The sequence below is a fragment of the Sciurus vulgaris genome (assembly GCF_902686455.1).
Source record: "Sciurus vulgaris genome assembly, chromosome: 4".
In the NCBI taxonomy this organism is placed as follows: Eukaryota; Metazoa; Chordata; class Mammalia; order Rodentia; family Sciuridae; genus Sciurus; species Sciurus vulgaris.
The window spans coordinates 9,760,393-9,778,433 of NC_136464.1; the positions used below are offsets into that span (position 1 = coordinate 9,760,393).

General features: G+C 39.3%; 1 protein-coding gene across 10 annotated transcripts in view; it reads left to right on the forward strand.

Moving 5' to 3' along the window:
• Nucleotides 1-18,041, forward strand: part of ATE1 (arginyltransferase 1) — a 165,599-nt gene that overhangs the window by 76,680 nt on the left and 70,878 nt on the right. For all 10 annotated transcript variants that reach the window (XM_079138465.1, XM_079138464.1, XM_079138471.1 and 7 more), the window contains one exon: nucleotides 594-693. In XM_079138465.1, the coding sequence (XP_078994591.1) occupies nucleotides 594-693 (100 nt within the window). The remainder of the gene's footprint in view (nucleotides 1-593; nucleotides 694-18,041) is intronic.

Consider the following 18,041-nt stretch of genomic DNA (forward strand, 5'->3'; position numbering starts at 1 on the left):
CCATGGCAACTTCTTTGACGAGGCAGCCCTGCCCATGCTGACAAACAGAGGAGGTGTGGTGTGACAGCATAGTATGTCCCCCTCTCTCATTTAGGGAAAACATGGTAGATTTGCACGCAGATACAGGAATGAGTTATATGTCTCATACAGCTGAACGTGTTTGCAGGCAAATAGGCATAGTAGTAGTTATTCTTCCTGAAACTTATTGGCTCTTGAGTATTCTAAAACTTGCTCTCTTTAACTGCTGTCTTTAACCTGTTGAGCCCAGATCCATTGAGAATTCCAGGGCATAAAGATTAATGTGACACTGTACTATTTAATTTTATGCTTCTTGAATTTTGCATCAGCTATTTTGCCTAATAAAGTGTAAAACCTGAACTTAAATATATTTGCTCAAAATAATTTAGAGGATTTTAGGGTATCTCTTTAATAAAAAATCATCTTACACTGTTTTGAAAATTGTTTTTCTTTCAAGATTTGGATTTTTTGATTACTGTATAAGATTTTATTAAATATTTATCATCAGATTACATCATTTTTTTAAATTGGAGCTAGAATTAACTGTACTTTCATCTTTCTTTTTCTTTTGGCAGAGAAATTGCTTTTACTAGGCAACTTCATGAGAAAACATCTCAACTCTGCTATTATTATATGGGTTTCTACATTCATTCATGTCCCAAGATGAAATATAAGGTAAAGTTGATTTGTATATGTGTGTCTATTTTCATTGTATAAAAATGAATCTTTAATAAAATTTTTATCTCAAGGCACAGGATTTGGAGCTTTGAAGGAGGGATGAATGGGTTAATAAGTAAATCTCTTTGCAATTTCAAAAAGTAAACTTTCTATGATGAGAACCACAGTTTTTACTGCTCTTACTTTATAATCCATCATGTTATTGTGAGATTTAAGCATATTTCAGAATTTCCTTTGAAAAGGGGTTTTATGACTCTTGTTAGTGAAACTCTTTGATGCTCTCTAACTACTAATGGAAGATTGAGCAGTGCAGAGGAGCAGACCACCAGCTCTGCAGGTGCAGAAAGATGCAGGCATGAATCTTCCTCCTAGAACTTATGGTCTAGGTGGAGCTGGGGGCATTTTACATAAAACCAGGTCTTGCATTGGTTGGTGAGTGGACTGGGAGAACGTGGGATTTTGCTCCCCAAGGTGTGGAAGAGGAGAAGAGGAAGGGCTCAAGGAGAGGGAAGGTATGATGGAGAAGCACGAAGGAGCCAGTGACAGTGCCTGTGATGTACTCATGGGAGGGGGGGCAATGCGAGGAGTAGGAAGGACCTTGAAAGGTGATCCAAGGAACACAGGCACCTGGGAGTCATGATAGGTCACACATCAGAGAGCAGTGTAAATATAATAGATAACTGTCCATATGCTAAAATATGATTCTTTAAATCATAAGAATTTTAAAAATATGCCAAAATAAAGAAAAAGTATACTGGAGCTCCTGTGTGCTCATTACCTAGATTCAGCAATTATTCACACATCTTTTTCATCTGTTCTTTGACCCCATCCTCACCTCCTTCTGAATTAATTTGGACCAAATCAAAGAGATGTTTTTATTTGTAAATATTTTAGTGTGTATTTATTTCTAAAATATAAGCGTGGTTTGAGGACAACTACAATCTCATCATCACACCTAAAAAGTATTAACAATGTTTCCAAATATCATCAATGTTCATATTTCCCTAATTATTTCATAATGCTTTTCACAATCAATTTGTTCGACTTAAGACCCAAAAAAGGACATAAGTTATATTTGGTTCATATATCTCTTAACTCCCCTGCTCCCTGTCCTTCAAAGGACTGGTTCACCCAACTTAGTGATTATTGGCATGATCATGGTTTTAAAAGATTTGAAGTTAGGTACCAAGTGACTGATGGCTCCATTTTCAGAAATTATGGATTCTTAAAGTAGGACTGGCTTTGAAAGAAGGATGAACACACAGTACTGAATCTTGCTGGGTTTTGTTGTCAGGCTGTACAGTCTGATCAAGGTATCTCACCGGTATTTGGAAGTTCTCTTTTGAGCTTTTATTTAAGCGTACATTGTAGGTAGATAACTTTGGGATTTGGTTGTCTTCAAAAGTTATTTTTATACCTGAATATTGTTTTACTCGATAGGCTTAAACAATGTTCTGTGCAGAAGGATAAACAGGAACATATTTCTGTTTGCCCCAAATACTTACTTGCTACTAATTTTATTGGTATTTTCTCCTAGCTCATATTCCTTGTTATAGTACTAGATCTAACTTAGTTCAGGGTAGAAACCTCAAATATTCATTTATTTTAGTATAATTATAAGACTCAAATATACCTCTGGCTGTCCTTCATGGAGTACTTACACCCGACCCATTAAACAGAAGAAGTATTTACACCAGACTCAGGGACTTCATTTTTACCCTCATCTTTAATATCCCAGTGTTAAATGTCTAGTTTGTGTTTAGTGTCAGAGCCTTTCTCTTGGAGAGGCTTGCTTTCCATATGTCTAAATTCTAAGTTGCTTTGTATTTTAACCCATATCTTTTCTTTTTTTGTCATTAGCATAAGTGAATCTAATTTCATTATCCCCTTTGCTTCGCAAAGCTGTTGAACTCAGATTTGTTGGCTGTGGTCCAGACTAAATGTTTTATGTTCTCTAGTCTTCTAGGTAGAGCTCTGCTTGGAAGTTAAAGTCAGGTCATATCTCTGTTTAAGTTAGGGATTTTTAAAATGCCTTCTGCACTGTTCAGTCTGGCAGGAATAGTCGTCATCGTTGGGTCAGTGGGTCTTGCTGTGGCTGTTTCTGATATGGAGTGTGTGTGTGGGGAATGGTCTGCTGTCACCAATGTAAATAGCCATGAAAACATAATCAGTGTTAGCCGGTTTATATACAAAGTGTATGAGTGGTGTTCCAAGAAGTAATAAGGTTTGGAAACAAAGTATGTGAACTGGCGATTTTAATTTGTGATTCTGTGTAGTGCTGCTAACTTGCTAAAAGATCCACATATTAGGTTATTGGAAATAGTTTCTATCTAATAAGGTTCTCTGACACTTTCCAGTGTTTTCATATTTGTCAGAGTTCTTTATAAAAGCTACCACGGCTAGTATTTCTTACTTGTTAGGTAATATTTAAGATACCCATAATAGTGAATAAAAAATATGCAGGCTATTGAAAGAATTCATGAATAACTTAGATTTTCAGGGATTCTAATCTCTTATTTCCCAATCCTTCAGATCATTATGTTTGGAATTTGGAAACACTATCAAAACCTATAAGACTAGGTTATAGGCCAAAGGGGAAAGACTATTTGGGACTCAAATAAGCCATTCAAACAATACTTTAATTTTTTTCCAGTGTATTATATTCACATTTTATTTTGGGAGAGATAATTTCTCAATTTTGTAGTATCGTTAGTTTTTTTAATAGATATTTATGAGATGATAAGAAATTTTTAATACTAAATTTTGTAAAGCCAGCATTTTCCTGGAATCATTGGTTTTGAATATTTTTGGGTCCTTAAAAACATGTCGATGTTAGTTTTTAGATTGTTTTTAAAAGTCGTTATCATTCCATTATGATTGTACTTATGTAATCTTAGGTAACTGAGGGAGTAAAGATATTTTCATTTCATTTAAGGATTTTTAAAAGTATTTCAAGCAAATGAGAACCATCAGTTATGAAAGAATAGCATATCTGCTTATTAAAATAGGTCTTTTCAGTTAGAAAATGAGCCATTCAAATTGTAAGATAGGTGTTGGTCTAAGCATGAGTATTTCTTATTGCAAATTGAAGGTCTAGAACTGGAGGCCAACAACAACCAAAAAAACTCACAGGAAATCAATTGCGCACTATTATGAAATCTCTCATTTTCAAGATAAATTTAGCGTGTATCTATAATATAGTTAATAATACTTTTTTGTTAGCATATAGTTAAAATTATTTTTTCTTAGTGTAAACTGTTTAAAATATTAGCAATGGCATATTTCTGCCACATTGTAAAATATACATGGAAAAATCTACAAGGGTTTTCTGTCTGATGTTACGGAAAAAAGGAATATGTATTTTTTAATGGGGACGCTTTTGCTAACTGAGAAGAAGCAATCTGTTAGGTGCCTGGTACGTGCAGAACAACTGTTGTGTCTAGATCTGGGCTCTTCCCCAATGGCGTTTACAACGTGTGGTGGGACAGACGTGTGTACAGTACAGTGCCTGAAGTAATGCCAGTTGACACTGAGCTGTACTTGAGACTAGATTAATGTTTCATTCGGATTTTCTTGGGTAGATTTGGACTTACTAAGTTATAGTCTTTACTGTGTATTTGTTATCTGATGTAAAACAGATCACAGTATTTGTACCCTCTCGGTTCCATTGAGTAATTAGCTGAAGTGTTGGGTCTGTGTGTGTAGAGAGGAGAGTCCTTTGGTAGAGGGCTCCCAGAAATGTCTGCCATCACTGTCTCTTGCCCTCTCCCTTGTGTGTGCATGCTGCTATACCCAGCCCAGCCCAAGGCATTTCCCTCACCCTGGGTGGGACTGACTGGTGCCTTACACTGACTAGTCGATGTCATGAAAGTAACTGTCAGGGATTTCTGAACTCTGGACTTAAGGGGACCGGCATCTTTCACTGCTTCTGTCTTTGGAGCCAGCCTTCAGCTGAAAGGTCCAGCTACCCTAGCTGGAGCAAGGCTGCCCATGAGGGCAAACTGACCTAAGCAGTTTCTGATGGTCAAAGTGAGAATTCTGGCAGTCAATTTGCTTGCCTTGCTAATGACGAACATTTCAGGACAAGAATCACCATGTGGTCACCTTCAGAGCTCTGTGAGCAGCATGAGCTACAGTCAATTCTCCTAAGTAATCATGGTTTGCTGGTTTATAGCAGTTTCATTCTTTTTGATGTTTTTATTGATGCATTATAACTATCTAATGTTGGGTTCATTTTGTCATAATTATACATGTATGAAATTTAATTTGTCTTATTTCAGGCCCCAGCGATGCCTCTTTCCCTCCCCTCCTACTTCCCCCTCTTCCCCTTTCTCTTCTGTACTAGTCTTCCTTCTACCTACCTACCTACCTACCTACCTACCTACCTACCTACCTACCTATGTATTTATTTAGTTAGTTATAGTTAATTGGTGTATAGCAGTTATATTCTTGTGCATCATATTCCCTAAAATGTTTTTATTGAATTCTTCTGATTTACTGTTCAATGTATATGTATATAAATATGTGTACTTTTGAAATAAAAATTGATTTACGTAAACATTTCATAGTCAGGTATGTTGTCTGTGACCATAGTCTTAGATGTCAGGCATAGGATAGTTACAGAAGAGTTTCATGAGTCGTCAGTGAAAGGAGAATGTTTTGACAGGTTGTGTTGTCATGGCTGTTAGTCACTATTAGGGCAATTGTGGCTATTTGAATGAACTTGGTGATGTTTTGGCGCAATTCACTGTCAGTTTGGGAATTCAGGAACTGACTGAAATGAGTGGAGAATATGTTTTCAGTGTCAGAGATTCTGCTTGGGGGAGCTCTTTTTGCTTGTGCAGGAAGGAACAGTGATTTCCTGGCTGTGGTCCTTGGGGGTTCTTGTTCTTTTGGTCTGCGCAGGCTTCTGAGGTGGTTGCCGCCTATTCAGGCGTCTCAGGCCATCGTCAGTGACTTGAATCAGGATGGAATTTGCTCTCCTGTTCTCTGGTTGTTATATATTTTTAAATGTGGTAAAATATGACCCTTAACCATCCTCACTTGTTTCTTGTGCGCCACTCAGTGGCATTAAGTACATTCACATTGCTGTGCAACCACGTGCCCCCACCTCCAGGAGTCTTCATCTTGCAAGACCAAAACCCTGCACCCATTAAGTAGTAACTCATTTGTCTTCCTCTCCACAGTCCCTAAGACTACTCTTAGTACATCATATAAATGGAATAATACCGTTTGTATCTTTGTTAACTGACTTACTCATTTAGCTCAGTGTTCTCAAGGTTATTCGTGTTACAGCATGTGTCAGAATTTCCTTCTGTTTTAAGGATAAATGATACTGCATTGTGTATATGTACCACATTTTGTCCATCCATTCATCATTTTGGGCACCTGGCCTGCCCCTTGCCCTCTGGCTATTATGAGTAATGCTGCTATGAACTTGGTGTGCAGATAATCTGTTCAAGACCTGACTTGGAATTCTTTTGGATGTATACCCAGAAATGGAATTGTTGGATTATGGAGTAATAGTATTTTTTAAAGTTTTTGAGGAACTACCCTACTGTTCTCATAGGGGCTATATCGTTTCACATTTCTGCCGGTAGTGTACCAGGTTTCCAGTTTTTCCATGTCTTCACTGACAAATGTTGTTTTCTATTTGTGTGCTTGCTTGCTTGGAAACCCTTAGCAGAAAGCCGCCTAGCCAGCTTTATACATTTCATTTGTGAGAGTTGTGTGTCTTTGTGTGAGCCCCTCACTGGAAGGGAATGGGATTAACTTAGGGCAAGTTAGTTAAAGAAATACTCCTTCCTTCTCCTTTCCAATACAGAGGGTGAGCATCTGAATAATTTACTGTTTATTCTTCCCAATAGCTAACATTTTTTAAACTGAGATGTTGGTTTACATATATTTATATTAAGTTGTCTTTTTTAATGGTGCCATTGCTTAAAAGCATGGTTCTGTCTTTATATATTATCTTCATAACCCCATTGTTGTGGAAGAAATAAGGCTTTATTAAAAATAAATCCTTTCAGCATTTGTTCAGGTTTTAATTTTGTGCATAGTAATATTCATATTTATTAATCTCATTTTAGTTTCCTGTCATTCTATCTTTGATGTACTGTTCTTTTTAAAATCTTACGTTTAATTTCACATCTCATAATTTATGTATAGGCTTTTTTTTCCTTTTGTTTATGCTAGAAAATAGCTAATTTTTTTTTTTTTACTTTGAACTTTAGTTTGCTAAAGCTTTTTTTAAAAATGGGTTTCCTATGCTTTCCAACTGTTTACTATTTATATGTTAAGCTTAGATTATTAGATTAGCTTTTTTTTACTCCTCATACACTTAAAAACTATTTGATTATTTTTTAAAATGAAAGAATATATAGAAGTGTTGTGATTTTTAAAAAAAGGAATACTTTAAAAAAGTTCTTCTCCATGTTATCTCTGAGAATGCTGCTGAGAGGCCAGACTATGATCTGAAAGAGGCGTCTTGATGGAGTTCTTTATCCAGACTTGTATGCAGTCCAAAGTAAACAGTGATTTCAGGCAGTCTGCTTTAGTATCATGGCATGGCCAGACATCAGATAGTGGAAACATCAGAAAGGGCTCTGAAACAAAAGACTAATTCATCTGTGATTAATCATTCTTATGCTGAATACCTCAGCTTGAGTATGGTCAAACAGCACCCGGAATTCTGTAGGACCTTGCTCAAAAGAAGCCTGCATGACTGCCGTAAGAGCACCTACCAAAAAAGAAATTAAAAAGTTGGAGTCAACAGAGCTGTATTTGCAAAATCATGACTACTGGAACCCTGAAACTTCCAAGCTTTTCAAAGTTTCCTGACCAAACAAACTAATAAGTGCTATTTTACTTAGTCTAGTGGCCCAGGGGGAAGCACATGGGTACACGTGGTGGTGACTTTGCTACTGCTGGCCTGAAAGGAATACAAATGATCTCATCAGTTACCCACAGCTCAGAGCAAAATACTGGATTCTTTTGATTCAGCATCTGTTTTTTTGATGTCAGATGTCCAATGGATTACACATAGTAAAAAAAAAAATTACCCCAGAATAATTTTAGTAAGGGATTTTTAATGCCTCCTAGAGGCAGTGGGAAGTTAAAGAATTCTGATACTCATCACAAATTCTTGTTTCTAAAATTGTTACATGTGCAGTTATCTCACATCAGAGTCAAAAGCAGCTCCTTAAGGGTCATCTGTCCTAAGGTTCTCATTATAGATGAGAAAATTGAAACTCAAGATGGTTAACTTGCATTAACTCACACTTTAATTTTAGCAATTTTAAGGAGAATTTGAAAGTAAGAATTGAAATTCATATAAATTGTATAACATCAGATTTATGAGAAAGTATGTATAACTTAACTTTGGAGTATTCTAAAATGCTTGATGTATTAATTAAAGGTAAATTTAACTGGGGAATAAAAATACATTTAATCCTGTGCCACATTTCTCCCTATCCTTTTTCTTATCTCTCCACAGTGAAATAGAAAGTTTGGGCTAGTGTTTAATTCTCAGCCTTTGAAAACTACCTATCATCTCTGGAGCTTTTGAAAAATATCAATGTCTGAGCTCTACCCTGATCTGAAGAAGGAAGTTTGCTTCTCTCCTTTACATGTCCCATTCTCTGGAGGCCAGCCACTGTTTTATGTGCCCTTGAACTTCCTCCCATCACCCTGCCCCCAGCTCTGTGCTGTCCCTTGCATCAAATGGCTTTGGCTTATCCTGGCATATGCCTGTTTGTTTCCCTTCCGGACCAAGCGTTGCCTCACTTCTCCCAGAAGCCCTTTGAATTTCTTTCATGTCCTCCCATCCCCTCTGCTCCCTGCATGCTGAAGCTAGAGGTGATCATTCTGCTTCTGAGAATTCGTCTCATTTGTAAATGCCTTGTCTGTAGCTCCTCTGGGCTGTAGCTTGTAGGTCACCATGATGAGGCAATGGTTATGGAGGGCCTGCTCTGCACAAAGCATCATGTTGGATGCCAAAGCAAAAGGAAGATGCCCAGACATGGTACCTACTTGTCTGTCCTTGAGTAAACCATGGCTCATCTATCACTGTCCCCAGTGCCCTAGCAAATTAACAGGCAAATAGAAGGTGGGTTTTTTGCCATGCGTTGCATACAGAAGCAGACTTCTGTCTGTGGGAGTGAAGGGAAGTTGTGAGAGCTGCACACAAGAGCAAGTGATTCTAATCCAAATTTTGAGATTAGGAAAAATGTTAAAGTCTCATCTCAGTAGTATACTTTATGTTTTCTGAGAATTCTTTTCTTTCCTACCTACCTATAATTTTTTAAAAGTAAACTTGTTATTGGAATAATACACACTTATGCATATATGTGCAGAGAAGTACACAAAAGTATATAACTTGCTAATTTTTCACCAAGCAAATATACGTGTTCTGCCACCTAGACCAGGAAACACCATGATCAGCCCCCCTCCCAACCTCCTCAAACTCCTTGATTACTCTTCTACCCCCAAAGATAACCACTATTCTGACTTGGAACACTTGAGTAGTTTTGCCTGTTCTTATGCTTTACATAAATGGAAACACTCATTGTTTTGTGACGGGCTTGTTTATTCAACATTATATGGGTAAGATTTGTCTTTGTGGTTGTGTGTGGCCATAGCTGGTTTGTTCTCATTGAGTATGCTGTTCCATTCAGTGAATGCGCCACCGTTCGTGCGCCCGATCTACTGTGGGTGGGCTCTTCCTAGGCTTGGCCACTGCAAGTGCAGCTGTGGACATGCATTTACTTGGTTTGGTGAGCATGTGTGTCCATTTCTGATTGATCTAGGTACAGATTGCCAGATCACAGGGAATGGGTATATTCAAGTTCAACTGCCCAAGATTTTTTAGAAGGTGCTTGTATTAATTTATACTCCCTCAGCAGCTTTACTTCTCATCCTGAAGAGCGTGTGTATTTCGGTTTGTTTTATGTATATTTTATTTACATTTATTATTTTTTATTCTACTTTGTTGTTCATGACAGTAGAGTATATTTATACATTTTGATAGATCATACATCAATGGAGTCTAATCTCTCATTTTCCTGATTGTACATATTGCATGCAGTCATACGTGTACATGAGATAATAATGTCTGTTTCACTCTACTGTCCTTCCTACCCCCATATCCCTTCCCCTCCCTTCACTCCCCTCTGCCTTATATAAGTATTCTTCTCTATCCACACCCTCCCTTATTGTGAATTAGCACCCACATATCAGAGAAAACATTCAGCCTTTGGTTTTTTGGCTTTGGCTTATTTCACTTAGCATGTGTTATGGTTTTAGTTTGCATTTTGCTGCTGATGGACAATATTGAGTGCCTTTCTGTAAACTCGTTTGCCCTTGTCAAGTGTTGGTTCAGGTCTTGGGCCCACTTGTCTGGTAAGCTGTCTGTCCTAGTTGCTTGCAGTTCTTTGATGCTTTCTGGTAGAGAGTCCTTTGTTGGATTAATGTTTTACAGAGGCCTTCTTCCACACACTGTCCGCCTTAATTATAGGTTCTGATGAGAAAAAGTCCTAGTTTTAATGCTGTCCCTTTTGTCAATTTTTTTTCCTTTATGGTTGGTACTTCTTCGTCAAGAAATTTTTTGCCTGTGCTTTAGTTGAGACTTTTTCTTCTACATTTTCTTCTAGGAATTTTACAGTTTTACCTCTTCAATAACGTGTTCGAAATTGTTGTTTACGTGTGGGTGTGCTAGAGTTCAAAACTGATTATTTTTTTCAGGTGAATCGTAACCTGTTGAGGGCACTGCCATGCACTCATCATTGTAGTGAGTTATTTTGATTAGATCATTTTGGCGCCATCATGTTTGTGTTATGGTGAGATGTTTCAGCTTTCCCTTTATCCTACTTAGCACTAATTCCATTCCATGAGCAAATTATTAACTTTATATTTCTCCCTGTGGAATGATAACTTGTGAGACTGTTCTGCAGTGCATGCTTGATTTAAGTACTGAAGGGTGTGCAAGTCAGTCATTATACTGTGGTAGATTCTTCCAGGTAACTTTAAACAGCAAACTGCAAGCACCTTTTAATTAAGAGCACGCTGTCTGTGGAAACTCAGTTGAGAGAAAGGTTACAGCAGTGCAAAGAGCTTTGTTTGCATTAACAGTGATGTCAAGTGTGTTTGCCCTTTGGTACCAATTCTGCTGTCATTATGTCATTGTTTATGATGTATGTCTTTGCTTAATCATACAGAAGTATTAAGCTTTTATGTAGTTTGGTTTATTGATCCTTTTCCTTCATGGTTTCTGGCTTCTGAATCCCCCTTTAAGAAGACCTTCTCATCTAGGTGTGGTGGTGCAGGCCTGCGGCCCCACCTGCTTGGGAGGCTGCAGTAGGAGAATCCCTTGAACCCAGGAGTGCAGGGCCAGCCTTTGCACTGGGCCTTAGTAAGACCCCATCTCAGAAAACAAAAACAAAAAACTGCTACCTCTCTACCCAAAAGGGAATGACAGTGATGCTATTCATTGATTTGGAAATGTTCATTATATTTCTTGGTGACAAAAGCAAACTGCAACAGTATTATTATGATCCCATGTGTGTAAAACATACAAGTGCTCATGTGTATGTATGAAGGGTACACACCAAAATGGTAACAGCACTGCTTCAAATGAACGTTATTACCTTTTAATTTTTTTTGAAGCTTTTTCATTTGGGGTAAGACAGTACAAAAATGCAGTCCAGGGGAATGGTGTTTGCTGATTTATCATCATATCCCTACTCTTCAATACTTCATTTAACTTTTGAGTGATAACATGATTTGCAGGTTAATGAAAATGCATCTGTTTTGTAATGATGAATTATTCCCTTTATCAGTACAGTTGTACTAATATTTAGACTAAAACAGAAATGCTGACTTAATGCTTGTTAGTTAGTTATAGTGTCCTGTGGTCAGTGTTATTGCAATTACCAGTTCAAGTTCAGTTTGAAAAATATATAGCAGTATCTCTGTTCAGAACAATCCCTTACCCCGCTTATCTAGTTGTTAATGGTCATTCTGAATCATTTTGGTGATTGTAGGTATCTGTTATCTTGTGAATCATTTTCTAATTTTTTTGACCTGAAACAAGTTGTATGGTTGTATCTGTTTCTTCTCAGGTGAGGAGAATGAGTTCAACTCGTACATGTACAGGAGCCTTCTTGTTAAAGGCGTTTTAAAATTTGTGAGTGTATCTCAAGGCTCTTGGTCCTTTTTACTGAGACATCTTTCTCGCATCATAACACAGTGGGCTTTAGAAATGGAGAATGGAATTCCTTTTTCCTCCACACACAGCAGTCCTCGAGTCTTGAGGTCGACACCTAGCAGCCAGCTCCCAATGTCACATTTTGGTTGTGTAGAGTCTGCCAGCTCCATAGGAACTCACTGCTGTAAATTGCTTTCTTTGGGAGTATCTTTAGGTTTACCGTAAAAATGCTGTTGAAATCAGAGGAGGGTAGCCTTTATTTTCCAATGTTGATGTTTTTGTCAGAATCTTATGTGCATGCCCAACTACACTGAAGTTTAGCCTTTCATTATCCTTAATGTTAACTTCCCCAAAGAATTTAAAAAAAAAATTTAATACTGGAAATTGAACCCAGAGCAATTAACCTCTGAGCCACATCCCCAGCGCTTTTTATATTTTATTTTGAGACGGGGTCTCACTGTGTTTCTTAGGGCCTCACTAAGTTGCTGAGCCTGGTTTTGAACTCACGATTCTCCTGCCTCAGCCTCCTGAGCTGTAGGCCTGCGCCACCCCACCTGTCTCAGATTGTTTTTGAAAGGTAAATTAGAACTTTAGTTCTTAATTTTAGATGTGTAGGGTTTATGAGAAGCGTCTTCTTTTCAGTTCCTCCGTTACTTTGTGTTCGGGCCCTGAGGTCGGAACCGTCCTCAGCACTGTGGGAGGAGTCTACCCGTGGACTCTGCCTGGCCTGTTGGCTGCTCCCACCCTTCGCCGATGGCTGGGCTCTCCTCGCTCCTTCACTCCCTCTCTCCCTCAGGCTTCTTCTTGGTTCGAGTCCTCCCTGAACCGTGTCTGTGGTTGCCAGTGCAGCACGTGGCTGGTAGTGACGCCTTCCGCACGTTAGAGGAGCGTGTCCTCCCGTCTGCCCAGTAGGCTGAGCTTCTGAGAGAGAGAGCTGAGCTCCCTGCTTGCCATTGCGTTTTTCTTCAGATTCTTTCTCGGACATTGCAAACAGTTAATAGAGAACATTTGTAATTCTGAAGCAGCAGCGCTATATTATAATATATATAGCATAAATGGAATTTGAATTTTTGTATAGGTAGCATAATTTTAATTAAAGATTTATTTTTAAATAGGTTGATTTAGAACTATTTCTTAGTCTGTTCTGATATAACAAAACACTTGAGAATGGGTCATTTTAAAACAGCAGCAATTTCGTTCTCTTAGTTTTGGAGGCTGGGAAGTCCACGGTCAGGGCACTGGTGGTTGTGTGTCTGGTGAGGGCTGGTTCTCTCACCTTTCAGGATGGTGCCTTGAGTATTGTCTTCACATGGAGAAAGGGACGAAAGGGTGTCGACTCAGTCTCTTCACATGATGGAAGAACGAGAGGAACCTAAGTTGGCTTCCTTCAGCCCCTTTATGAAGGCCCTGAGGCTGGAGCCCTCATGACTTAACCATGTCTCCAAAGGTCCTAACACCAGCACAGTGGAGATTAAGTTTCAGTATGGATTTTGGAGGAGACTCATTCAAATCTTAGTAGTATCTAATTAAAACCCTTGAAATAACTGCTAGTCTACAATATATATTTTTTCTGGGGAAAATGAAAGTAAGTATTAAATAGTTGTATAATATAAACTTGTAATCTATTCACCATTTTAACAAAATCACATTGTTTTACCATCTTACATATTAGCCGTGGTAGGGCAGTGAAGTGAAATGGATAGGAACCCACTCTGGCTCCCTCTTCCTACTTGCCCTAAAATGGTGGTTCTGTCTAGGGAGCAGTTTTGCTCTGCCTCCCCTGGGTGGTAGAGGGGTGTGTGCTATTAACATCTAGTGAGTGGAGGCCAGGGATGCTCTAACCCCTCTGTAGTACACAGAATACCCCCACAAGAGCAAGAAATGATCTGGCCCCAAGTGTCAGTTATTTGACCCAAGGTGGAGAGACCCCTGCAGAATGGTTACTGACTTGCCATTGAAGTCTGTAGGGCTGTACAGTTGTGCAGTTACCATGGGTAATTTGACTCTTGGCTGTCAAAAAGGAACTTACAGAAAGATTAATTTTGAGTTCACCATAACAAGCTTGAAATAAATCATCCCATATACAAGAGAGAAGTTTCTTGGGTCTAATTCATGGTCTTAGGACTACCTTAAATATTCTTTGGCTGGGGGGGTGCTTATTTGTGACCTGCATGTCAACTTAAAGGTAATTCATGTTTCTGTGCAGTGAGCTCTGCCTAGTAAGTCTTGAGTCTTTTAAAAGCAACAACAATGAAAACAAAAAATTACCAAGATGTTTTCTTTTTCCAATTATAATGTGCATGGTAGGGTCTGAGTATTGGCAAACAATAAGTCATTGTTTTCCTTGCCATTGTAAGAAGTAAAAGAAATTTGACAGGATGGTACTAAGTGAGTTGGATGACTTTCACTAAAACAACTAAATTCAGTTCCTCTTTTTTAGTACAGAGGGCACTGTGTTGGTCTGTGTAGAGCATTGTCAGTCACATAATATCACTCATGTTTAGCTTTAGTGAGGCGGAGATGTTTGGCCCATCTTCTTTGCATGGGCTCAGGTCCACCATGGCTAATACTAAGTGAACTATGTTAGAGAAGTACACATGCATTTTAGTTCTTTTGCGGGTACAGGAGTCCCCCTATCCATAGAGCATTTGTCCCAAGATCTCAGTAGATGTCACAAACTGCAGTTAGTCCCAAACCCTATATAATTTTTTCCCATACCTGTTTACATATCATAAAGTTTAATTCATAAATTAGGCACAGTAATTTGAAAAGCACATAAATATGGTCTCTCTCAAAATATTTTATTATACTTTCACCTGTTCATTTATAGAGAGCACTTTATGGCTTTTCTTCGGTATTTTGAATTGCCAACATCACTACTCGTGGTGTTTTAGGACCATTATGTGAAATAAAGGTTACTTGACCTGAAGCACTGTGCTTCAGAGACAGTCTCAGAAGTCCTCTATGTAGTAACTCTTGAGCAGAAAACATGGATATGCTGGAAAAAGGAATGATTTGGGTCCTGAGCAGAATGGAGTGGGACGGTACGAGATTTCCTCACACTACTTGAGAGTGGTGCACGATTTAAAATTTGGGAACTAAAAAAAAAAAATTTATGAACTATTTCTGAAATTTTCCATTTAATATTTTTGGACTGCAGGCTGGCCATAGGTAACCAAACCATGGAAACTGGGGCTACTCTTTAGTACTTCATTGTTACTATTAGAGTGAAAACCAATTTTTCCATCCCACCGGCATGCTCCATCACAGCTTGGGTCTTGGCTTGTGTTTCTTCAGTCTTCATCTTCCTGTCATCAAACAGAGCACTTGTGATATTTGTTCATGCTTAGCACTTACAGGTACCTGTTGTCTAAGCAAGTGGCATTCGCTGGTGGGAAGTGGCCTTGGGGAGCTGACTGTCTTGGGTATGCAGCTGAAAGTTGGGAAAGAATGCTGAGAAGCGCAGTGTGCTGCCCACTGCTGGAGGACCTTCCCAGTCAGTCACTAGTCTCCTCTCCTGCCATTGTCCCTCCCGATGTGCTTCCTTCCATTCCACCAAACTCTCTCCTAAATTAAATTCAAGGCTCCACTATTCCATCTTGCCCAACTTTCATAAAACTTCCTTTCTATTTTGCTTCCCTTCAGTCATTCAGCAGGGATGTGTGTATATGTGTGTTTACAATTAATCTGTGACCCATGTAGTGACCCATGCAGCAATCCTCCAGTATATTTTCCTGTTGTGTTTTCCTGGTACAGGGAAGTATCCCATTCACTCAGATGTCTACCATAGGCCCTCTCCTTTTCTGAGGGAAATTGCTCTTGAGACCCTGCTGAAGAAAATGCTGCCTTTGAGTTGAGATCGCTTCCTTGGTCCCATGTGACCCTGCCAGCTTAACCACTGTGGACTTGGCCGGGGTGGGTGTCTGACCCAAGACAGCCAGTTCAGGGTGGATTAGTGTCAGGCAAGGCTCGGCGTTACAGCTTTGCCCACAGATGAGTGGGCGAATAAGGCAGAGGTCCTCTTCTCAGGAAGCTTGGATTGAGGCTGGGAAGGATCGTAGTTAGTGGAGGTATTCATACAGGGCCGCCCAGGGAAGCAGTAAGCAAAACTCAGAGTCGGAGAGGGCTTCAGAAACATGGGTCCGCGGAGTTTGAAACCGTAGGCAAACTTTCATACATGAGCATGTTTATTTTGAGGATAGAATCCATGGGTTTCTTTCATCTGGTTTTCAAAGGGGTCTGTGAATCAAAGGATGCCAAGATGAGAGAGCAGCGAGAGGATCGGGAGCAGAAGCTGGGAGCGGATAGCATATGAAAAAGATCGGGGCTCCTGCCGCCGAGGGGACACGGATGGGCTTTTGTGGCACCTGCCTGCCTATTCTTGAGTTAGGGTTCTCCTCACGATGCATAGCAGGCTCCCTTGCTCACGAGCACATGCTGCCCACTGGGACCACTTGTTTCTTCACCCCAGAGAGCCACCCTAGCAGCCTAGCCCTTTTGGCCATTTCCAGTCCCCCTGGCTGCTCGGTCCATACCTGGTAAGTCATCTGCTAACTCACCCAGGGTTGAGGTGAAGGATGAAGGGGAAGGAGCTTGCAGGTCATTATGCAGAAAGAGGAAGTGAGGGGACCCCACACCAAGAGTAGTTTTCCACCTCTACCCCAGTAGGACATTTCATCTTCTGTTTCTCATGTGTGGTTCTAAGATTGCACGGAGGATTCAGAAGAGTGGTTGACGGACCACATTTGTGTCTCGGCTAGATTTTAATTTTAGAGCAATCAATGCTACATAAAAATAATGATTTAAAGTTGATGTTGAGCATATAATAGAAAATGTTGCTTGAAGTTTTCAAGTATTGAGACACATCATGGAGGTTGAAGGTTTCTTCCCTGAGAATTTTGGTGAAAAACAAAATCAATGAAAAATAGAAGTCTGGTTCACACAGGGATGTACAGCCTTTAGGCTGTAAGACACAAGGAGAGGTCATCTCAAATTTTGGCCTAAATCTTTGAAAACTGAGACCAGGGTGGTCATAAGGAGTTGATAGGTGTTTTTATAGGATAGTAACAATTCCTTTTATAACCGGGAGCAACCCAAGTTTAACTAATTTCTAGGGACTTGGTGCCACTGAATAATGCATGTTTGGGTTGGCAAAATTTTGAATTTGTTAAAGGAAATTAGGGTGAAAGAGCAGAGAGAAGGGAGAGGGTATTGACAGGAAATTGAGCGCTGGAAAATGTGCATTTTCTTTTCTCATGTATCATGCAACGAAGTTTTTATTCTTTAATAATTTTCTTAGGGATTAAAATAATAATTAAAACATGAAAATCAGAAATATATAATTTATTTACACTAACTGGCTGTATTTCTCTGTGAGAAAGAGTTTTAAGTTCTGTGTGGCCACCTTGATAAGCCCAGGAATCATAAATATGTAGAGGGAGTCTTAAGGACCCACCCATTTCTCTCTCTGTTACCACATATTATTTTTCTTGTACTTCTTGTTTTCTGTGGTCCATTTTGCAGACCCCTGTGGGTGTCATGAGCCCTTGCTGGGTTACAGCATTGTGGGAGTCAGCTTTTCGGTGCCCAGTGGGGCTGATGAGCCCTTCTTTCACGGATGGCATTGTGCCGGGACCAGGTAAAGCCACAGGACATTCCAGTTACACACATCACAAAGCGGGTACAAGAATCCAGAAGTCTTGGGCCAAGCTATATGTTAAAATATGACATTTCTTAATTTATTGATATAAAAGTTACTTTAATTTGGTACCTTGATAGACAGTACAGTTGAATTATTTAAAATACCTTTTATTTGGAATAACTTTGGATTTACAGGGAAGTTAGTACAGAGAGTTCTCATATACTCCTCACCCCATCTCAGCTTCTTCTGGCATTATCTTGTAATAATACATTTGTCAAAAACTGATAGACATCGGTACATGTCTGTTAACTATACCCCAGACTTCATTCAGATTTCACCAGCTTTTCCGTTAATGTCCTATCTCTGTCCAGCATCCAGGTGAGGGTACCACTTCATTTTTAGTCGTCCTGTCTCCCCAGTCTCCTTTGGCCTGTGATGGTTTCTCGATGTTTTTTTGTTTTGATTTTCAGCATTGACAGTCTTGATAGTTTACTGGTCAGG